General features: G+C 36.4%; 1 protein-coding gene across 1 annotated transcript; it reads right to left on the bottom strand.

The window, feature by feature from the left end:
• Positions 1–15,559: 15,559 nt before the first annotated feature.
• On the bottom strand, positions 15,560–16,828 carry LOC147474831 (ubiquitin-like-specific protease ESD4). The gene is made up of 6 exons (XM_086581658.1): positions 16,726–16,828; positions 16,529–16,633; positions 16,384–16,447; positions 16,207–16,302; positions 15,995–16,098; positions 15,560–15,737 (listed from the first exon to the last, which is right to left on the bottom strand). Exons 1-6 carry the CDS (start codon positions 16,797–16,799, stop codon positions 15,707–15,709), a joined length of 474 nt encoding a protein of 157 aa, XP_086437784.1. The 5' UTR covers positions 16,800–16,828; the 3' UTR covers positions 15,560–15,706.
• Between the last annotated feature and the right edge of the window lie 8,365 nt (positions 16,829–25,193).

Here is a 25,193-nt window from a genome sequence, read left to right as displayed (position 1 = left end):
TTTTAGCTATGGTGAATGTTTTAGTTCAAGTAAGCATTTTGCTCTTAAAGAGCGAGCTGTGCGTTTGTTTGTTAACATTGAGAGGCTGCTATGCATTGATGCAAACAAGAACTATGTGTATAGTGACAAGAGTAAGAACTCATGCAAATGGAATCTTTTATTGATAAAATTTCTTTAACAAGAAAGTATTCCAAGGACGTGGTAATGTCTGCTCGTCTTGAGTTTTGATCCAATATGCTCCATTACTAACGACTTGTTCCACTATGTAAGGGCCTTTCCATGTTGGTGCCAGTTTCGAGTCATCTTTAGTATTTTTCAAGACTAGGTCGCCAGGTTGAAAACTTCGAGGGTTTACTCGCTTGTTGTATGACTTCCTCAGAGTTTGGTGGTAGGATGCAACTCGAATGGCTGCTAGGTCATTGCCTTCTTCAAGTAAGTCGACCTCTTGAGCAAGAATGGAATCATTATGACCAGATTTAACGATCTCAGAGTGAGTCGTTGTAATTGTCAGCTTAGAGGGAATGACGACCTCAATGCCGTAGCATAGTGAGAACGGTGACTCGCCTATACTAGAGCGAGCTGTAGTTATGTAAGCCCATAAAATGTTTTCTAGCTGCATTGGCCACTGGCTCTTGTTCTTTTCAATCTTGTTCTTTAAGTTCTGTAGAATTGCCTTGTTGTTGTCTTCTGCCTGACCATTGCTTTGTGCATATTGGGGGGTGGAGAACGCGTGAACGATGTTCCGCTTGGCCAAAAACTCCTTAACTGTTTTTCCCTTGAACTGGGAGCCATTGTCCATCACCAACGTGTGGGGAAGGCCAAATTTGGTAATGATGTTGGTCCAGATGAAGTTTTTGACATTAAATTCTTTGACATGAGACAAGGGGATCGCTTCCACCCATTTGGTGAAGTAATCAGTTGCCGCTATGACGAACCGGAAGCTTGTGCTTTTCTGTGGAATGAATGGACACATGATGTCCAAGCCTCATATGTGAAATGGCCAAGGGCTGGCAATGATGATGAGTTCTCGAGCTGGCTGAATAATATTGTGGCCAAATATTTGGCACTTAATGCATTTCAGTACATATTTCTTGGCATCGATCAGCTTTCTTGGCCAGAAGTATCCTTGTGAGATCGCTTTGTGAGCCAAGGAGTGACCTCCTGCATGATTCCCGCATTCTCCCTCATGGATCTCTACGAAAATCATCTGACCTTGTTCTGGGCTTATGCACCTCTGATGTAGCCCTCCGATGGATTTTTGAAAAGTTTGCCGTTTACTAGGCAGTAGCGACCTGACTGGTATTAAACTTATCAAGCCTTGGCACAATCTGTTGGTGTTTTGCCTAGCTGGATATAATCTATGATAGGTTGCATCCATGTTTGACTCATCTGAGAGTTAGAGAGTGGGCACAGGTTGCTTATTTCTAGGACACTCATTTTGGTATGCTGGTGTATCAATTGCTTCGATAAGTAGTTTCCTAGGGTCGCAGTTTGTTGTTTGGGTAGCGAGGTACACCAAACTATCAGCCTGATGATTCTCTTCCCGTAGGAAGTGATGTATGGTGGCTTTTTTTAAATAGGGAAGAATTTGATGTAGAACTTGAAGGTACTTAGAAAGGTTACCTTCGTTAGTGGTGCATTCGTTGGCAACCTGGCGAACGACCAGTTGTGAATCGCTAAATACCTTGAACTCCTGAACTTTGAGTTCCAACGCCATACGGAGCCCTATGACCAGGGCTTTGTACTCAGCTTTATTATTGGAGGTTGCAAAATCAATGCGAACTGATTTTTCCACCATAACGCCATCTGGTGACACTAGGACTACTCTGACTCCGCTGCCACCTGGATTGCTAGCTCCATCCATGAAGAGTGACCATACTGACGCATCGTGTTGTTTAGAGGTTGGGATGTCGACCTCTGGTTCCCAGTTTAGGCCATCAACTGGGAAGTCTGCTAAGAAATCTGCAATGACTTGGCCATTCTAAAATGTTCTAGGGGTGAACTCAATGTGGTGTTCACCGAGTTCTTCTGCCCATATTGTCATGCGAGTTGTTTTGTTAGCTTTAAGAATGATCTTATTTAGTGGGAAGTCGGTGAGCACTTTGATTGGATATGCTTAGAAGTATGGTCTGAATTTTCTTGCTGAATAAAGTAATGTCAGTACTGCCTTTTCAATGTGGGAGTAGTTTTTCTCAGCTGGAAATAATGTCTTGCTTGTGAAGTAGATTGGTTTTTCTGGATTCTGTTCCTCTTTTAAGAGAACTGAATTGATAGTGAAGTCAGACACAACTAAGTATAGCCCCAGTGTTTCACCATCAATTGGTTTTGCCAGCACATGTGGTGTTGATAGGTAGTCTTTGAGAGTAGAGAACGCTTGGTGGCATTGCTCATTCCATGAGAACTGTTCTCCCTTCTTGAGAATTTGTAGGAAAGGTCGGCATTTGTCTGATGCTCTTGATATGGATCGGTTTAGAGCTACCACCATTCTCGATAGTTTATGTATTTGCTTCTTTGTTTTTGGATCGGGCATTTTCAAGAACGCTCAAATCTGATCTGGGTTGGCTTCTATCCCTTGCTGTGAGACCTGATACCCCAGAAATTTTCCAGAGGATGCTCCAAAGAGGCATTTCTCGGGGTTCAATTTCATTTGAGTTCGTTGCAATATGAAGAACACTTTTGGAAGATGATCTAAGTGATCTACAAATTTCGTGCTTTTGACAACCTTGTCATCTATGTAGACTTCCATGGTATCTCCTAACATGTCTTGGAACATTTCTGTGACAAGTCGTTGGTAGGTCGCTCCAGCGTTCTTGAGACCGAACGGGAGGACGTTGTAACAGTAAATCCCTTGTTCTGTTATGAATAAGGTTCTCTCTTGGTCTTCTTCTGCCAAAGGGATTTGGTGTTGTAGCCACTGTGAGCATCTGATCAACTCCCAAATGTGCATTTTATTACCCTTATATTGCTGCATTACAGCCCTTCTTATGCCTAATGAAAAGACAACTCATAGCTTTTATTGCCTTTTTCAGTTTACAGAGAATTTCAGACCACTTATCATAAAAGCTGCGTCTTAGCACCTAAAGGAGCCTTAATTACTCTTATTATGAAGACCAGAAGCTGCTATGAAAAAGTGCTGAAATAGTCAAAGTCAACGGTCAAAGTCAAAGGTCAAAGCCCTCAACTCAGAAGACCAGAGATGGAGGCCCTTATCTCAAAATATGGCATTCTCAAAAACCTACCTTGGTCAAGAAGAAATCAAAAAGCAAAACAAAAATAAAAATAAAAAGTGAAGTGTGAGGTGTCTCAAAAGTAATGGAGGAGGGCAAATCAGTAAAAGGCAAAAGTAGGGGTATATAATCTAAAAGTTAGGGAGAGAGAATGCATCTAGACTTAATCTAGTGTAATGTAGGATTTATTTTCTTGCCTAGTTTTTCAATTAAGTCATTTACTTTCTTGTTTTTGAATTCCATCTTATTCTTGTTTTTTACATTTTAATCAATCAATCAATTAATTATTTCCTTCTATTTGATTTTAAGTTTATGTCTTGTCAATCTTCAAAACTACTTTAGTTTTCAATGTTCTTCATTACTTAGAACCAAAACTTGTCCTAAATAAGATCCTACCTTAATTTCTTCAACTCCCAACCATTCAAACTCTAAACAATCTAGGATGGACCTCGCTTCTTACAATCTTTTGAAGAAACAAACCTCTATCACAACTTCAAATGGCGCCGCTGCCAGGGATTGATGGAGATGAGCTAAACTTGTTGACGGAAGACGACACAACATGGTCGGAGCCGGTGAGCGATCGTGCGTGCGTCTGCACCTACCATTGTGCGTGACCGCCTATACACGTCTTGGCACACTACCATCCAGTTTTTTCCAGATGTAGATGTTTTTCGATGTTGAGTTGATCTAAGAGCCTAGATTTTGTAATAAAGTAGGATAAACCAATGGAACTTGTTTACAATAGTTAGAGATAAAAAGAAAAACGAAATTTTTTTTAGGAAAAATGGTTTTTGATTGAATTTTGTGGATGAACATGAGTTGAACTTGGTTGACGTTGTATACTTACCAAGGGATTAGAGTTTTCTTTGCTTTGGGAAGTTCAAGTGTGTGAGGCAAGTTGTGAATCATAGATTACACACTTTGAATTAACTTGGTAATCAACACTCTAAGTTAATTAACTCTAGTTAATCTATTAGATTAGTATAATATTAGTTTAGTTTTAAGTTTTGGGCCCTTGAAGGCAGTTTAATTATCAAAAACCCAACTTGTGGGTTTTTTAAGTGAACCTTTATTGTAACTTAAAACATGGTAAAGCTCGAAAGGTTGGGCCTGATTCTCAGATCACACGCCAACTGACGTCGCCTTCTCCTCAAGCAGTGTGTAAGCACAGCCTGAGAGGTAAATTCTAAACCTCTTCGAAGCCCACGTAAGAGGATACCTTGTGTCTTCAAGCATGCTTACGTGATTATTTGAAATTTAATTTCCGCACTACAATTTACATTCGCACATAAGGCTGAACCCGAGCCACATAACAACCATTGGGAAGTCATTCCCCAATGTAGGTAAATTGGATGTTGCTTGTTTCTTGAAAGCCCTAGACCAAAGAAAATGAATTAAAATCAATTAACCAGATCCCAAAGTAGTCACGCTCCTCCAAAAAATGACAAAAATATAGCCATGAGGATTTAGAGTAATCAGTTACCAGATTCCGGTGGACCAACTACCTTCCTCACTCTTTTCCCCGGATTCATTATGAGTGAGATTCTTGGTAGCACACCACTTAGTGAAGTGACTGCCTACTCTTCTAAGACGTGTAGTAGATCCATCCTAGTCTCGCGCCCAATTGTTCCCCTGAACAGGGCATAGTAAGATATAGACCAAAGCAAAGTTTTCAAAATGCCATACTTGCAAAAACTAATTTCGATTTCTCGAGCATACATTGCACCATTTGTGCATGTTAGGATAGTTTTGCGATCTTGCTAAAAGTGCATGATACTGCGTTCAGGCACTATTGGTATTATCCAGAATAAAACTTACTCACGTAGGAGAGCACGCCATCCTAGACAATCTCCTGTTTCTAGTTATCCATCTACTAAGATGGCCGATGAAGTAGTGCAAGCTGAAGAGCCTCTCTCCAACTTCTACATACCATTGTAAGATGGGCCTCCATCTTGTATACGACTCATACTGCTCACGATCGATTTTTGCATTCCACCAAACGTGTTCAATCTTCTACCCATCTTCCACGGGTTATAACGTGAGTTACCATACAAGCATCTACACTAGATACATGAAGTATGTAATACTTTTCACCATCCGGGTGTTAAAGTTTTAGATTGTAGTATGTAATCTTCAAAAGAGTTTGTAAGAAGTGTGGTTCATCATAAATTGTTTAGAGTTTGAGTGTGGGAGTTAAGAAGAAGAAAGGTAGACTTTCGGTATATATTATATTAGTTTTAAGCTAATGAAAACATGAAAACTCAAGTTGTTTGGTATGGAAATGACATGAAAACATTGAAATAAGTATTGATTGAAGATTGAAACAAGAACAACAAGATAAGATTGATTGATTAAAACAAACAAAGCAAAATAACAAGATTTAAATAAAAGGAAATGAAGATCGAACAATAAAGTAAAAGACTTGAATTGAAAACTAGACAAGAAAATTAAAACAAACCAAATGGTTTGGACCCTAAAGCAATGGATGTTTTCTCTCTCCCTAACTTTTAGATTATATACCCCTACGTTTGCCTTTTACTGATTTGCCCTCCTCTATCACTTTTGAGACACCTCACACTTCACTTTTGCTTTTTGATTTCTTCTTGACCAAGGTAGGTTTTGGAGAATATCATATTTTGAGATAAGGGCCTCCATCTTTGGTCTTATGAGTTGAAGGCTTTAACCTTTGACCTTGATCGTTGACTTTGACCATTGAATTTGACTTTTTTAGCACTTTTCCATAGCAGCTTTTGGTCTTCATAGTAAACGTGATTAAGGCTCCTTTTGGTGCTAAGACACAACTTTTATGATAAGTGGTCTGAAATTCTCCATATCCTGAAAAAGGCAATAAAACCTATGAGTTGTCTTTTCTTTAAGGGTAAGATGGGCTATAATGCAGTAATATAAGGGTAATAAAACGCACATTTGGGAGCTGATCATCACCCCCAAATAGCAACTTGCTTGTCCTCAAGCAAGGATGAGAGAAAAAGAAAACTAAGATCACAAATGAGTGATTTATTATAAGTTATACTAATCTCGTTTCACAGAGTGCAACAAGGGTAACCATATGCAACAAGGCCTCGTGAAAGTTTTCCAGTGGAAGTACTCACAAACTTCTTCTATGTAGTACAAAGGTCTTGTTTCCTTATTTATTCTCAGAAGTTCATACATCTCATTAGCGGAGAATACAGACAAGCTCCTTTGAACTTAGAATAACATATGTACAGTAATTTAATCATCTAAAGATAAATGTGCAAAACATGAGCAATAAAATGCAAAAGCAGAGTTGTTTCCATGAATTTTGGAGAGCGTCCTTAAGGTGGGTTCTCATAGGGGTGTGTTGCAATCACAACTCTCTGATAGATTCACTCAAGGTTCATTCACTTAAGTGTAGTGGGCACTTATATTCCTCGCATACTCAAATGACGTCCAAAGAAACTGGGGGTCGATGATCACGCTTGCCACTTATTATCACACCATCCTATTCCTAATCGGGCTAGAGGTATTTTATTAGGAGTTACAGGGTTAGGGTGATGGGTTATAAAGAAAAAGGAAGGGAAAAACAAAATCCGATAAGTTGAGAAACTGGGTCTTCAAGATACTTGTAACCAGAGAAGAACCTCATTTTATTCTTTTGTTTCCAAATTGTGATACATTCTTTTAGACCTTTAGCTTTGTGACTCCATATGATTGTGAATTTTTGGGAGTTCTAACTTTTCTTTTGTTTCTTTTTGGTTTTGATATCATCTCCTTTTGATTTTGAACTTTTGGGAGATTCGATTTTTTTGACACCTTTTGGTTTTTGGATGGGTCTTTCTTTTCTTTTTTAAGCAAATAATTGTTCTATTTTTGTACAAGGTATTCTCTTTCTTTTTTCTGGTATCCATGCAGTTCTCAACTTGTCAGCTGAGTATGCTTTTTATTGTGTTAGGAATATGTGGTGAAGAATTAAAAGGCTTTTAGAAAAAGGTGAAGGCTCAAGAGGGGTAACTAAAGAAAAACTATCTTTTTGGGGTTTTAATGTTTATTTGGCTATATCAATCCAAAAATGGCCTAAATTCTCTCTTAGGATATGGCATGGTGATCAAGCAAGTAGACGTGTGGTCTTTCTATCCAGACATCCTTTGTGGCATCACTCAATTAATCATTCAGATGAGTCTTTTGGCTAGATTCTCACAGGATATGGAACTTAATTGTTCTAACCTTGACTTCGGAAACATACTGCTATATACAAACAAATGCTGATGCATGCCATTCATGAAAAGATGCAGAATCTATTGTACGTATATTAGTCTAATTAAGTACGAAGAACGAATCTTTACTCTATTGCTATAAAGAGACTTCTAAACTTTTTATTTATTATAGAAAAAAGAAACAAGACTTTTTGATACTAGACGAAAAAATATTTTTGGTCTTTTTCGAAAAAAAATTAGAAAAGAAAAAATATACTATTATATCTACTATATAGAAAATGCCTAATTTTTGCAAAATGTTACTATACCACCCCTAAATAGAACTATGTTTTGTCCTCAAAGTATGAAGAGATGAGGAAAGAGATTACCATAGAAACATGAGCAAAAATGGCGATACACCTATATTCTGTTCTTCATGATGAAAATATGCCACCACTAAATAAGTTTGGGGCACGGGTTGTTTGATATAGAACGAGAGATACATGGTTTATTATACTAGGGATATTTATTCTACTATGAAATCTTTTTGGTTTTTTTGTATTTTTGAAAACATATATGAAATGCATGAAAGAAAAATGGAAAATTTTGGCATGATGTATTTGTTTTACCTTCTACTCAAATACCAAATTCCATAAGAAAACAAAACAAAACTAACAAAAATATAATATTAAACATATAATTAAACTTATACTAACATCATACACGTAAGAAAGAAAAAGAGAAAATAAATATATCTAACTATACGGACACTAAGGAAATGCCTAGTCAGAATCCGTGTGTGACTCGTCTCGACGTCGAGAAGATCCTTCTCCTTGATGACGTCGGGTCGTAGCATGTCTTTCACTACGCAGGAGCGCATCTCTGATGCTTTGCAATGTTCTAGTGACACTGTGATGAAAATGTCGTTGCTCCTGCTGGATGGACTGCTACTCCTCTCTGAAGGTCTGCTATTCCGCTATAATATTCCCCTGAGTTCCCCTGAGCTGGTGGAGATACGAATGCAGAATCCTCTGACCGCCATAGAGGAAGTGAATTATTTCCATAGGCTGAGTGAACTATTGAGTGGCATCTTTAGGGAAGTAATCCACTTTCTCAGTCAGGCGTGCTTGCTCAGTGGCTCTGGCTTCATGTGGAAGCCATAACTTCTAGACACAGTGGGCATATATATAACTTGTTGTAGCATCCTTGACCTCCACTAGGGCATCTGTGGCCTGGAACCCCCAGTGCTGCATGATCTTGGTGACCAGCACTGGTAAAGGAGCAGTAGACTTCTTTGGTTAGCAAAGTTACTCAAACATAAAAGAGATGATACAGAAGCTATTCTTCTGTTCTTGAAGAATCCATAAAAGATGAAGCATCGTCTTACCTATATCTGAAGGCTTGGCTGAGCCTAGTAGGTTGTAGGATGTCTACTGAGATACTCCTAACTGGTTCATTCATAGCAAACTCTGAAAAGCACAATGAGACTTGAGGTTTTTCACCCCCTCGAGAAGTGTCTCTACTATCATCACATCGATGGTCTTATCGTCTCGGGATTGTTTCGTCTAAACATAAGCCTTCAGAGGAATCCCCAAAACTGCACTCACCACCTCCTTTGTGAGCTCCAGCGAACGTCCATCCTTGACAATCGTGATGCATGATCAATCACCAAATGTGTGTTTTAGTACATTTACAATGCTTCAAATATGCCCTTCTTATGCTTAATGAACTTTTGTTACCATTTGCAGGATACATGTCATTTAGGACGTATATTCCTAATACGTGCATTTTGACATAAAAAGGATGGCTATTTACGTTGCTTGGGAAGATTCCAACTTAGGAGCAACAGTGCCGGAAAGTCAAAATCAAATGTTAAAGTCAAAAGTCAAGTTAACTGTCAAAGTCAAGGACGCAAGGATTCAAGAATGAAAGTTACTGACCCAGGGAGCTAAAGCCAATTTCAAGACTTCTAGTGTATGGGCTTAGGTCAAAGGCCCATAATATTGTTTCTAGAAGGAAAGGAATAATTGTAAATGGTGTCCTATATAAACCAAAGAGATATAGAGAATTTCTTATCCAATGTATTAGGGTCCAAACCATTTGGTTTGTTAGGAGGAGAACCCTATATCTAAATCTTTGGTCATTAGGAGTAGGGTAAATGTTTTTATTTTAAATTTTCATTTCCTTATTTTCCATTTTCATGTTCTTCAAGCTTTAGTGTAAAGCAAGTTCTTAATCAATTCAATACAAGTTTTCTTAATCATTTCAATACAAGTTTAAGATTGAGAGTAATTCCAAATAGCCAAAAGAGACTAGGAGAGAAGAGTTACAAAGTTTAGTGTTTCATCCATCAAAAACCCTTCTCTAAACAAAGAATCTAAGATGAACAACAAAACCCTTTCCACCACTATCAATAAATCTTCTTCAAATGGCGCCGCCGTCATGGATTCATATGGAAAGAGGAAGATGGAGAAGAACAACAATCATTGAACCCTTCTTCTTAATCTTCATTTCAATTTTTTAGTTTTTTTCTAATTTTCGTTACTGATGTTTCGTTTTTGTGTGTTTCCAGTATATTTCTGCGCAAACGAAGTCCGATAGTAGCACGAGAAGACCTACCGAAACTTGCTATAGAAAACATAGTGCAAACTGAGAAAAAAAAACTCGCGCCACCCCGGCCACACGCGCGCTCGTGTGAAAAATGTGCCCGCGAACCATTCCTCGCATCTGCGTACAACACGCACCCGCGAACCATTTCCCATCGGACGTAAATGACACGCGACCGCTCCTCCTTCGACTGGCGCACCTCATTTTTATCATATGAAGATTCCGTTGGCTAGGAATCTTCATATGTAAGTCCACTTTAATTCCCCTAGGTCTTTTTAATTTAACTTTTAGTAGATAAAAAGTAGATAGATTTACAAGTTTATGAGTTTCAAAAACCAAAAATTTAGTTAAAAATGCAATTTAAAAATTAAAAATGTTTTTTTTTAATTAAAATGAATTAGTAATCCATCAGCAAGGTTAAAAGTTAAAATTAGTTTAGGTTTTATTTTTCATTAATTATTGTTTATGTATGTTTAGATTAAGATAATAGAAAAAATGGTCGTTTAGTACCATGAACTTTGCTGGTTTTATCAATTTGGGCCAAGAACTTTTTTTTGAGCAAATTGGGCCATGACCTTTCTTTTTTTTATCAGTTTGGGCCACCGTTAGCTTTCCGTTAATTCATATGCATATGTGGCATGCCGGATGTATATGTGTCCGACCAAATGCTCATGTGGCACCATTGAGGTGCCCACCTAATAACCGGTGATGTGGCTCCGAAAATTCTCCGAAATGTCACCAAAATTTCACGCAAGTTTTTGTTTTGATAAACAAATTTCACGCAGGTTACACGTGTTTCCCCAAATCCCAAATTCTCAAATTAAAAAACCTAATTAAACCTCAATCCCCAAATCAGGCAACTAATTAACCAAAAATCAAGCAACTAATTGGACGTGATCATTGGAACTGCCTGATCAAGCAACTAATTAACCAAAAATCAAGCAACCAAAAAACTAATCCCCAAATCAAACAACTAATTAACCAAAAATCTCTCTCTTTCACCGGCTGATCATTCTGGTCATCAGGGTAATGATGGGGATCAATCAGATTCAAGTTCTCTCATTCAACCCCTTGGTCGTGACATTTCGATTAATTGTTTGATTTGATGAATCAATATAAGTTTGAAACTCTTGAACAAAAGCCGGAAGATATGATTGGTTAGAATTCAATGAATTATCAAACCAAGTTAAGCCTTCATCATAATCTGATCGCCAATCTCAAAACACAATAGAGATTTAATCCTGACAAGAACGGTTTGCCAAGGATGAGATTGATATCAATATATATAGAGAATTGAGGAAGCTACTCGAAATTGAATAAGAAAGGAAAAAACAGATCTGGAGTTAGTCAAAAAAATGAGATGGAGTATGAAAGGTATATTGATAAAACATAAAAAGAATAATTTTACTAATGAATAAAGCGATGAAACTCTAAACGTAAGTAAAACTAAACGTAAGTAAAACATAAAAATGAATAGTCTACCTACGAAATGAATGATGAACTCAAAACGTAAGTAAACTAAAACTATCTTAAGTGCCTAATTTATCAAAGATTCTACTCTCAATCCTATGAGATATAGTGGAGTATGAAGTTTGTTCCACTCCTAGTCCTTCCGCATGCTGTGTTTTCTACGTATAAGTACTCTTAACTCTAAGTCTAATGAGAGATTTACGAAGTGGCAACTAGACTACGATGCAACTACCCACAAGATGCAACTAGTCGGTTATCAAAATAACTATGGTTATGCTACGTTGATTCGATGATAAGGAGTTAGAGGGGGATTGATTCCACCTTAACTCCACTTAATCCTATTAACCATTTAATCGTCGAACCGAATTTGAATCGCTTCAAGCAGAACAATTGGTTCTTCCTAATCCCTAATTACACATGGCATTTCTACCAATTCATAATTAGCATGTGAACGATTAAACCCATTCTCATGGTGAACTAATCGTTTCTAGAGTGGAAAGGAAATTACGACGACTCTATGATAATCGGAATCAAGCTTTCATCAAGGCTTCTCAACCCCCTCTAATAGAGGTTTAGCCGAGAATCATTACGCAATTATTTCCGATTAAAATAAAACTAAACATAATATAAAGAATTGAAATTTTACTAATCTAAATTAAACAATAATTAAAATCTAATTAATAACTAAGAATTGAATAACAAGTAATAAATGAAATCAGATCTAACACAAATGTAAATGACAAGAATCGAAATTAACAAACTAGCTATTTTATTAATCAAACTAATTAAGAGTAATGATTCTAAGAGTTTAATCTAAAACAAGGATTGGATTTGAAATTAAACTTAATTAAAACTAATTAAATCTAGATCTAGAAGCTATTCTAATGGCTACTTTCTATCTACTATTCTCTACCTCTTATCTACCATTAACAAAGAGCTAAGCTTTGGTTTTTATACTTTCAGATCCAAAAATCATGCATGGGCTTGGAGCCATGGTTTGGGCTAGAGAATCAGGCCAAAAACCCAATTCTTTCAGTCCAAAAAGGCCTCTTCAGCTGCAGTTGGCTTCAACAGACTTTTCGTCCACTTTTGCTCCTCTGATTGGATCATGGCTTAGACCATTGCAAAGCTCTTTCCGAGATGGTCGTTTTGACATAAGATAGGCCCCATTCCGAGGTCTGAGTCCAAAGATACGGTCTTCGAAAGTTCTGCTGACTTGTGTGCTGTTTCTGCCCGCGTCGACTTTTCAGCTTTTGACCGGGCTTTAGAAAGGCTTTGTCTTCTTGAAACTTGGCCTTTAATCACGGAACTCCTTAGTAACCGACCTTTGCTCCTTTATCTCGCTAAAGTGGCACATTTCTGCACATAATGGACTTTGAAGCCTGAAATGCATAAAAACACGTAATCAGTGTTAACTCTTAATTATTACTCACAATATTGGTCTAATAGTATGATGTTAACAGGGTTAAAACTACAGTTTTGGGCTCTTATCAAACCACCCCCAAACAGCATTTTGCTTGTCCTCAAGCAAAGATGATAAATTAGAATAAGTGACCAAAAATGGAGTTCTAACTACTCTCGTTTCGCTGAGTGCGATTGCATTGACCATATGCAACAAGGCCTTAAGCCACTAGGAATTCCCTAGTGGACGAAGTTATAGCCTCGCGGAGAGTTTTCCAAATGAAGGTACTCACAAACTTCATCTATACTACAACGACTAAGAAATAAAACTATTGTTTCCTTATCTATGCTCTAAATTAACTATACCTCTCACTAGCAATGCATATAGAGTAATCAAGTCGAAACCTACGCTAATATATGCATAATAATCAATCATCTACAATAGACATATATACAATGAGTAATACTATGAAATGCCTAGCAGGTCCGTTTCTGAAACTCGGAATAGCGTCCTTAAGTAGGTTCTCACAATAATAGTCAAGATACAACACTCTGATTTTTCCACTCAAGTTTCCTACTCGATTGCAAAGTGGGCACACTTTACCTTACAATCTCAATGACAACAAGGAAGTTCGAGTCGATCAAACACATCGCCACTTACTATCACGCTAACCTATTCCTAATTGAGCTAGAGGTCTTTATTAGGTGTTGCGGGGATTAGGAGATGGTTTAAGAAGGAAATAAATGGATATTCAAAAAGGACAAGTCTGAGATAATAGAGTTTTCATATTATGTAACTAGAGAAAACCTTTTTTATTAACTTTTGCTTCTATACTTTGTTTCCATCCTTAGCCATATTTTTCTTTTTCTTTTCTTTGGCTTTTGACTCCCTTTTATTCTATTTTTGGAGTTTTTATTTATTTCTATTTTTTTTCTTTTCCTTGGATGGAAACTTCTTTTCTTTTTTTTCTAAAGCAACTAACTAATTTTTGTTTACATGTGTTTTCTCTTCTTCTTTCTTAACTCATTCTATTATCGGACTTATTCTAGATTGGGTAAGTTGAATTTTTTATTTTGTTTTGTTTTTTTGTAACAGGGTAAAGGATTTGTGGTTTATGGAAGGCTAAAGAAAGGCTCAGAGGGGCTTAACTAGCGGAAAATAATTCATAGGGTTGAATTTTCGGGCTATATCGATCCAAAGAGGGCCTAAATTCTCGCTTAGGATATGGTTTAGTGATCAAGCAAGTGGACGTGTGATTTCTCTATCCAGATTTTACTTCTCCCTTGTGTCATTTCTCAAATGTTTCGGCTCATATAAGGCTTTAGGCTATATTCTCACAGATTTGTAGAATAAGTACTCTAGCCTAGATTTCAGAAACTTATCGCTAACAATCATAGATACTCATGTAATATATTTATAGATAGATGCAAAGATTATTACCTACATATTAACCTAAGTTTCTAACAATTATTCTAATGCAAAAGCTACGTGAGACTTCTAGATTGTTAAGAGCATAGAGAAAGAAAACAATACCACTATTCCTAAGTGTATAGCATAACTTATTTATTTATATTTTTGAATTTTTGAAATTTTAACTAGAAGACAAATGCATATTATACATATCTATATCCTAACAGATGCCTTAATTACACGTGTTTCTATGCCCCCAAACAAGAAGCATTCTTTGTCCTCAAAGTATTGTAAATAAAAAGGGTAGGAAAAATACCATTGAAACGTGTGAAATTCAGGAACATCGCAAAAAACAAAGTTAGAACGATACTAAATATAGGAAAAAAACCGACTTAACTTTATACGAAGTTCTACCCATTATGGGGTTAACAAGAATGAAATTGCTTGGGACATAAGCAGACACTAACTAGAATGAAAACTTACCTTATCTCCGCGATTACTCATCATCTCACTACTAAAAAAGTATTTTTTATGACAATTTTTTAGTTGTCATGAAATACATATCATGACACTTTCTCGATTGAAAATCTAGCCGCCATTTCGAGGGTGTCATAAAAGTCAACCAAAACCGTCATTAAATTTATGACGGTTCATAGAAAGATGTCTTAGAAGGTCCTCCCATTATGACATATATTAGTCTTTAAAATGTCATAGTAGGTAAGTTTTATTATGACACCTCATATATAACCGTCATTAATTATAGTTAGAACCGCCAAGAAATTAACAATATTTTCTAACAGTTCACGCCATAACCATCATGAAATGCCAATTGACTAATGTGGAACCGTCATGAAATGCCCATTGACTCTTGTTGAACTGTCATGAAATGCCCATTGACTATTGTAGAACCGTCATGAAATGCCTATCAACTACTACAAAACCGTCATTTTATGGAAGAAAAAATACGTCAACAAATAATTTACATGCGGACGGTTTCGTCTACAACCGTCATCTATTTTTATTTTTTTATTTTTAATTATTTTTTAATTTATATTATATATATTATTATTATATTTTCCCCTGTAAAAATACTGCATAATAACCTCGTAATTCAATTCCTACCTAATAACCCGTAATTCAAATATCGCGATAATAACCTCGTAATTCAATTCCTACCTAATAAAACTTCAATTTTCAGAACTTAACAATAAAACAGCTATAAAATTCTCAAAAATAATATTAAAACATCCACAATAACTGCAACCCATATATTTTCAAACCATTCAGAAACACTTATTCTTTACATCAATTTATCATTTATCCAACATCACTGAAAAATGCTAGATACATTTATTTGATAGCACATTCAACCAAACTAAAAGTCATTCTAATAAACTCCATCATCAACAAATTAAATATTATCCATCGATCGATCGAACGTTGTCAAACCTAAGAAACAAATAAAGTAAAGAAATATTATTAGTAAATTTGCCACTGACCAAAAGCAGACTATTTCATATAAGCATGACGATAACAATGCGATGGGACCTAGTTCTCACAACGGAAGTAAAAATAAATGAAAATACCTACAATGCAAATGGGGTGTGATTCAAGATATACACTACTACATTTAAAGTCATCCCATACCTCAAAAAGTAGCAAACAAAATAAAAACAAAATACTATTATCGCAATACATACTCATACCTTTGGCTTGGCGATATAAATCGTTCGATAAAGTCAATAAACTCCATACGAATTTCAATAAGCTCAGCATTGGTATAGGTGATAGTGTTGGCCAGCTCCATTAGCTACACGAGTACGTCAAGTCAACAAAAAATTTAATATATATGATATACGTTTACAAGAAAAAATTACATAGATATTTTAGAATATATTAACAAGAAAGACTTGCTAACCTTTGTCTTAATTGATTGACTAGGATCCATCATAAAATGTCTCATGAACCGCAAGACATAATATCCACACTCGTATCCTCCTGGTTGAATTGGGCACTACACGAAAACATAAACAAATTGTCAAAACACATTCAATACACTAAGTAAATCTTTCACATTCAAATATTGTATATTTACCTTGACATAGTCCCACTCTGGTTCCACTCTTTTTCCTTCACTTAATGCTAATGTCTTCATCCCACTAAAAAACAAACTTTACAATTAAGTTACAAGTTGTTTGCATATATGACATACAAAATAAAAATAAGATTAATCAACTCACGTGTTCACCATGCATCTTAGTTTTATATCAGGGACACCTCCAGTTGAATCAAGAAAATATACTTTTTTTGCACTTACGTCAATAATTACCAAAACCCAATGGATCCTATACAACCATATATAGGAGTTAAGAAAGTACAATAAATAAAAATAAAATGAGAATGCATATATATTAAATAACATGACCAACAAGCATACCCCGAATTGTACGGAAGAAAAATAATTTGGTCTCCTTGTCTTGCCATTAATCTATTTGAGACCAGACGATTCATCTCTTTTTTGTCTGCATACAAGTTGAAATCGCCAGATAATGAATCCAAACCTGTCGAGAACTTTCGTGATTTCTCATACAAATATCTAAAAGTAAAGTATACTACCATTAGTACGACATATGCGCATAAATTAAACAACTCATCTCTTAAAAATAAAATCCAAGATTCCACTCACCGGATATATACTACAATGCAATTGGCATTCAACATTTGCTTATGACAAATATCCATTATTTCATCTTTTGCAATATAAAACTGCAGTTCACGCTCAAAATCCTCATGTCCATTTCACTTATATGATTTCCCTTCATTATATTGCCGACCAAAACCGTAAATTCTTCAAATATAATTTTAGTCATGCTCATCAGTCGACCTCATTTTTCTATAAAAATAAATAAATAAACAATGAATAATAAATACAAATAGGTGCTAATTTATATAAATATTGATAGAAAAAATATAATAGAATACGTTTTACCTTATTATCAAGTATGACAAAACCAAACGAGGCCAAGCCACGTGGTACCGACCGCACCACCTACCCCGGTAATGTCATCATCGAGGAATTGGTCTTGGTAGAAGAGCAATCGCTGAAATTGCGTATTATTTGTACACGCACATAGCCTTCACCCATTCTATCATTATGGATCTTGTCATCGGTCCAAATCCCTCAATTATACAAGCATCAGCAACAACATTGCTTTTTGGACCCAAAACCAAGTTTACACTTTAAAACAACCACAAACATTAAAATAATTATAAATTAAAAATTCTAGTGAGTACCATGATTAATGATTTTAAAAATTAGAGATTTTACCTTCTCATTTCCTGATTTAGGTTTAGAGATTGGCATAACACTTTTGGCTTTATTAGCACCATTATCATTGCCTTTTGATCTGGCTTTAGCACCATTATCACTGTCTTTTGATCCCATGACCTAACAAACATTATAAGGACAATTTTAATAGATATTTGTAAACTATATATAACTATCACTTTTAGTTAATATCAAAATGACAAGTACCTGCTTGTTTCCTAACATAGGTTTTGAGATAGCCAAATTGTCAAATACCACAAAGTCACTTGGCCAAGCCACGTGGTAGCCAACTGCACCTCCTATGGTGGTAATATCATCATCCGAATCGGTCTTGGCAGAAGAGAATTTGCCAAAATTGCGCATTATGATTTGTACACGCACATAGCCTTCCCCATTTTAACATTATGGATATTGTCATCGGTCCGAACCCCTCAATTAGACTAGCATCCCAACAATATTGCTTTTGGACCCCAAAAGCCAGCTTTTACACTTTTGAAACAACAAAACAATTGAGTATAACATTATTGGTAGAACTACACCATAACACTTAATTTGCAACATATAGTAAAATTGATTGCTAACACTTATTCATCCGTTATAATGTTTGTCACACAAGTTTTATGTTAGAAATATTACCAACCGTTACCTATTTTGTAGGCAAATACTTGATTTATTTCCTAACACATACCCAATATTATGTGATGGATAATAAAGTGTGACGTAAAAAAAAAAAAAAAAAAAAATTGAAAACAAATGAAAATGGGTGAAAACATTGTGGGGTGATGTTTTTCATTCTCGCTCATCTCTCGCACCCTCAATAACACCATGACTCTTGTACTTTCACTATTATTGCATAGGAACTAGGACGGATAAGAGTACGGTAAGCTAAGCTATTGTCATTTTTTTCCATCTTTTAAAGCTATTGTATTTTGATAATGACACACCATTATGCTTGTTTCCTATCTATAATTAAGTTAAAAATTCCTTGAAGATAAATTATAAACCCCCCCTTTTTTTTTTTTTGTACCTACCCCTTAACTTTCCTGTAAAGTGTCTATATAAGTATTTAGAATATTGTGCTACTAACTATTTGCAAGTATGTTTCAGCGGCATATATTTGCAAATCCACCTGCATCCTAGTGTTAGTAGCGTAGGAGTGTACGTTACTCCCATACTGCCTGTGAATATTGTGTATTTTAATCTGTTCTATTAATATTAACTAATATCTTTCTAAGCCACAAATAAAGCCTTTGGCACGTGAGCTCTATTGATACTTTTGTGAACTGCTCAAGTAGGTTTGGTGGCTAATTTGATGAATATTCTAGTGTATACTTTTAAGTTTCTTAAGACAGCGTGTACAAGTTGATCCTGGTACACGCTGTGGTTTCAACAGTCATGCACACTAACCATATCACATCATGTGCACTCTCTCTCTCTGATTATAGAAACTCCAGATGGGAACAATAGTACACTATTCATCACTTGGGTAAAACCCTATGTAAGAGTATCCGAGCTATACTAACGGTTCCAACCTCAGATAAACTCATTTATGTCAGGTTGACATACGAAAAAAAGTTGTGTCATACCAATGAAAAGCGTAACTGTTTACAAGGCTCACACTCCATACTCCTAACGACAGAATAGATATTGGCATATCACTTTTGAGTTTATCACCGTTGTAAAAACATTTACCTTCCTATGCCTCTCTAACTCATTAAAAAAAAAAAAAACTATTACCCGCTTTGCGCCCGACTTATGTTGAAAGACTGCCACTTTGCTATTAAGTTTAGCAACACTACTGTTCTTCAAGCCCACATCCTAAGAGACATAACAATGAATTTAAAATCAACAATCTTTTAAGTAACATTTAAAGATTGCACGTTAAATAACATATACCGCTCATTTCCTAATTTTTGTTTAGAGGCGCCTTCATCGCTTTTAGATTTAGCACCACTAATTGCCTACACACATATTGAACAAGTTAATTCAAAACTGAAAAAATATTTACATTGAGTAGCCATTTATTTAAAGTAATACCTTTCTCGACTTCTTTCTCGAATTCACACCCAATGCTCTCTCAAGACATTTATTAATTGTCTTGTTGTTAGTGCCAGAAGATAATACATCATCATTTGGACTTTCCATTCGCTTTTTACTATTATTCTTGGAACCATTGGAGGCAACTTTCTCTATGTGTTGTGAGCTAATCACTCCTTGTAAGGTCTCCAACTCTCTCACTCTTTCCTTTAATGCCTGGTTTTCTTCTTCTTTCTTACGGATCGTGGACTCCATCTCTGCTCTATGTGCTTTTGATCCCCGTTTAGGGAGATTAAAGTAAGTAGTTGGAGTGACATATTTCCCTCCTGCTCTAACCCTGCCACAATGTTCTGGAGTCCCCAATGCCTTCGTAAGAACATCATCGCTTCCTTGGGTTACTAACTTCCCTTCAGCCTCTTCCTTTTTTAGTTGTTCCTGCGAAAACATTCTCTCTTCTTAAGCAAGGTAGATCATACATTTACTGAGAAAGAAAATATCAACCCATCATTCTCAATGTGTGTTTTCTTAGTGAGTGTAGCTAACTGGTGGACTGGCCATGCCTAATTGGGACGGTTGACGGCTTGTCATGGGCTGACTGGTGGACTGCCAATGCTTTTTTGACCTGTTAAGTATTGCGGGTGGACATGAATGGTATGGACATGGTCTGTTGAAGCTTGATATTGATTTGTAAAGGGACTGAGCAAGGGGTCCGACATGGGGTTTGGAACTGAACAGGGTCCGACATGGGCTAGAAGACTGAACAAGGTCTGACATGGGCTAGAACAGGCCTGTGGGGTGCTGAACATATTCTGACATGGGCTGGAATATAATAGTAGTTAGTCCTTTAGTTTATTTGGAGTGAAAGCAGCCTTTATAATACATCAACTTCAATACTTGGCTGTCCAGTAATGAGGCCAACTATGAGAATCTAATAACTGGTTTTACAAGATTATATAAGTATTGACTATGGAGTTATTGGTTTTTGAGACAGACAAATTATAATTCATGCCCAATTGCCCATATTTATCTATACTGCGTACAGACAATACAGTAGTCAGAGTGTGGCTTACATGCATCATTATATTCTTAAACCTCTGCGTTCTATGCCTTGAGGAAAGCTTGTGTTGAAAATTAGTAAATGCCTACAACTTCCACAGGTATGTGATTTACTAGCCTACAGCCAGAAACTTAATTGGTGGAAATTCTTTAACTTTCATCACACATGTTCCAATAATAGGCGCAAAAATTTTCCACCTCATGTAACATTGCTTCACCAATATCATTTCCCCAGAGAAAATCCATAGAATGGTACCATATGCATGAGTTACATAAAGTTGGGTGATCTAGAAATATATTAGTTGGTTTTAAGATTTTATTGAAGCCCTTTTTGGTACAGGCTCACAGCAATCCAAAATGATCAATTAAATCAACTGATCTAGTGAAAACTAAGAATTAACTGACTCACCTGCTTTCGAGGACTAAAGAGGTATATACAAATTAAACTACTATTACCGTACTTAAAGTTCATATACACTAGACAGTACTCTTCTAGTGTACTTAAAGGTCTTTAAGCTTTCACCCCAATGGCTACAGAACTCTTCTTCCTAGCACCTACCAGGGGGTAGCGACTGTTTATTAAAAACACAGGACTCTGCCAGTGGGAGTGTGGATCTCCGGGTTTTGGAAACACACAAAAGAAAATTCTATATAATGGATGGGCTTAATTTTTCATTTATATAAACATCGTTCCTTTTCCATTGGTACTAGTTAAGGAGAGGCACACAGTGACTCCACCGACAGGAGCAACAGTGGCGGCATGGGCGGGAAGACTGAACAAGGTCTGACATGAACTAGAACATTAGTACTTTAGTCTATTACCCGTGCTAGCATAGCTCAAAACTTACAATTTTTTCTGCCACCTTCCTTATATCATCATTAAAGTATTCGCCACTCTTGTTCTGCCGAGCTAAAAGCCACAAGCCTGCTCTATCATCCTCATCAAACGATTCTCCCAACTCTTCTTGCTATAATGAGATATACAAAAAAAAAATCAATTTAGTTATGAAGTATTTGATATGGTTTACTATATACATTAAGATTTTAAAAAGTTGTACAAGTCCTCACCATCTTATCTATCAAGCCCGGCATATCCAAGCCCCGCTAACTTCGGTGATTATACTTACCTTTTTGCCCTTCGTGCAGATTGTAACTTACTCTTCTCCTATAATAGATAAAAAAAAATTATTAATTTAAATAGAACAATATACCTATTTAAATGTCTCACACATACCTGGAACTCTTCTGTTAATCTCGATTTCACAAATGCATCCCAGTCAGCTTTTTTAATTAGCTTATACTTTGCAGGTGGTTTTGAGAGTGCCTCGGGATCATCTTTAAATGGAATAATATATTTGACAGTCAGCATATTCTTGAAGGTCCTCCATCTAACTCCAAACGATTTCAAAACTGACTTCCTATACCTGATATCTATATCGAATCTTATCTGGGTCACGAATAAATAAACCGAATCCAAGTTACAAGCAAGATAAGAAACAACAGAAAATAAAAATTCAAAATTCAAAATTCAAAATAAATTACCAGTATGCCAGCCCATAATAGTTTTAAAAGTTCTGGTGGTGCTTTCGTCCACTTTTGAAAAGCACTTAGGGGAATCAGACTCCTCGCAAGAGCACCTTCCCAACCAGAAAGCTTATTACAAACTTTTTGACCTATAGGCCTACCTTTCCCATCAAAGTGAACTCTTATGATGATACCATCCCAATCACCAGAAAGACAATGCATTACAGTTGCGCCTCTCCTTTCTACCCTAGTACTTATAGGTGTTTCGTCTTCAGAATGGACAACCTCATCTTCAGAATGGACAACCTCATCCGGATCCATGGCTAGGCTAAGCTGAAAAAATATAAGCGGGACATTAATTAGTATTATATGAGATGAACAGGGAATATGTGTAAAAGGAAAAATAAATATAAATATATATATATATATATATATATATATATATATATATATATATAATAAACACCTAGTAATAGCAAATGCACACCAAGAAAATTGTATTTCTTGTAAATAAGTTTCGAATCAAAAAGAGAACACCGTGGTGGTGTCATAACCTAATAATATTGTATTGCCAAGTGTTTACGTTTTCTTTGTCAGATAACCGAGCCATCAAATGCTACTATTTGAATTTCAGGTTGTTTCTCTCCTTATGATGAATGCAAGGTTTCGACAAGCTAAAGCTCAAATCTTCTCAAGGCCCCGGCGTTTGTCATGGGTGTTGTCACTATGATCAGATTATTTCAACATACCAAAGAAGCTCATCGATGCCAACCTCTATTCCAAAGACTATTGACTCTGTAGACCACAACATTAAGCGCCAACTACCCCACCGGTTACTGGACCTACCATATCCGCCGCTAAATACATATGTCGTCATGAAGCGCATGGTGACTGGAAGAGAAGGTCACCGTTCTCACAAAAACCGGCCTACAATGCCTGGCGAGAAAGAGGAAATGCTTTGAATCTTTGGCGTGAACGTGTCGATGCCCTAGAACAAGAACTCATGGCAACCAAACGGGTAATTTTATAGACTCATGGTTTTGAATTTGAAATACTAACACCTGCTCTACTCTTCTTGATTGCTAGAACTCATTGTATGTATTTGGCCCAAGGTAATGACTACTAGCAAGTGGCACATTCAAGGAAAAAACGTCGAATGCTTTTTATTCAGACCGATTATTCTTGTTTTTCGCAGGCTCTGGAGGATGCCCTTGTCCGTGAGAAGGAACTTGAAGCCTATGTAGATAAAAAGAAGAAGAAGAAGAACAAGTTGAAGAAACTTTTGGTATGTATGATAGCAAGTTCAATGCTTAGTGATTGTGTAACATGTCATCTCACTTAACGGTTTTTCCCCCTTACACTTCCTTCTTTTTCTGTAATTGTAGAATCATTTCCGCTGGTGAAGGGCTAGGTGACATGGTTGGATTCTCAGAATAGCGAGGTCTAAATTCAGGAAACTTGTGACTTGAGTGATTTCAGCTCTTGAGAGCCAAAATCACGCTGTAACACACTTCATTCAAGGAAAACCTTATGTAAATGTTTTGGTAAAACACACTTCATTCAAGGAAAACCTTATGTAAATGTTTTTTTGTGCAAATTCTTTTTCAACAAAATACCTCATATCAAAGTAGCTAACAAACAAAGGATCCCAAGTACCATAATACTATAGTTCTTTGACCGCGTGCCCTGGGTTCTGACTCCCCTAATTGTATTGGTCAACAACAAGACTGCTAGTTCAAGTGAAATAGTCCGTGGTGCCGTAGAGGCGTGCCTCTGGTTACTTCTTTTGGTGCTACATTAACACTGAGTTAACATAGTATCTCATATTTCTATAATTGTAAGATATTTGAAAGTGACTATGAACTATAGTTGTATTTTCAAGGGTATCCTACTGTATTTGAAATCTGAGATGTAACCTGCCTATAATATCCTCATTAAAAGTTGTAGTAAGACTGCTGTCTAATGGATACAGCATAGAGTCCCACACAATGTCCACGATTGGGTAGATATAGAAATTGGGTGGTGTTGTTCTTTGTATCTTGGGGAGGTTCAAGAACAGATTGTAATTCGACTCAACCATGTTGTCGAAATGATAACGGCGAGAATGGTGAAGAAACTGTCGGTGGACATACCACTATGGAGGAAACCAACTCCAAAGGTTGTTGTCGAATTTGCAATGGCTAAGCTACGCTTATTAAGGTAGGCCGCCTTACAATGGGAAGTCAAGACACATGAGTCTTCGACAATACTCGTTATTAAGGTATGCATACGAAAAGTAGATATAATGTGTTTTTCAACCCATGTACATTAGTCATTTGATGTTTTATTGAGATGTACATGTTATTCAGTGTTGCATTTTAATGGACTATACAAGTTCCTTTGGTACTTTATTGTTATCCTTTTTTATGGATATATTTTTAAGCAAAGCCCTCAGATTTGCATAATTTGTTTTGTATGATTCACTACGTATAGTGAAAGCATAGGATTAAGAACTCCTACTATAGTTTCATCTGGATCCTTTAGACTTTCTGCCAATGAATAACACGAGAACCGACCATGACATTTAGAAGGTTGTGTTGTCTCCTACTGCTTATGGAAAGAAACAAAATTCAAGAGTTTTAAAAGACGACAGAACTCGAGTTTCAAGAACTAATTTGTGTAAATGTTTCTCTTAAATTCATTTCGTGTAGCTATTATTCTCAGTTTACGTCTTAACCCATTCTTTTTTTTTGGCTCATGGGTTTAACGCCTATGGTTTTGGGCTGCAAGACTTGGCATTCTCGCTACAGTTTGAAGTCAAGCACTCCAGTACCGTTTGTCAAAGTTTGGTGGGCAAACAGAGGAGTGCCCTGCACATAAGTCAATCTAGAATAGAACTAAGAGTCTGCTGCATATAATAAGCTCTAATCTTTTAGGTTCCATATATATATTACATAGGTTTTACGTTAAAATCACGGATG

The sequence above is a fragment of the Coptis chinensis genome, chromosome 9 (assembly GCF_015680905.1).
Source record: "Coptis chinensis isolate HL-2020 chromosome 9, ASM1568090v1, whole genome shotgun sequence".
Lineage (NCBI taxonomy): Eukaryota > Viridiplantae > Streptophyta > Magnoliopsida > Ranunculales > Ranunculaceae > Coptis > Coptis chinensis.
The sequence above is the reverse complement of the archived record's forward strand: the minus strand, read 5'-3'. Positions and strand labels throughout refer to the sequence as shown.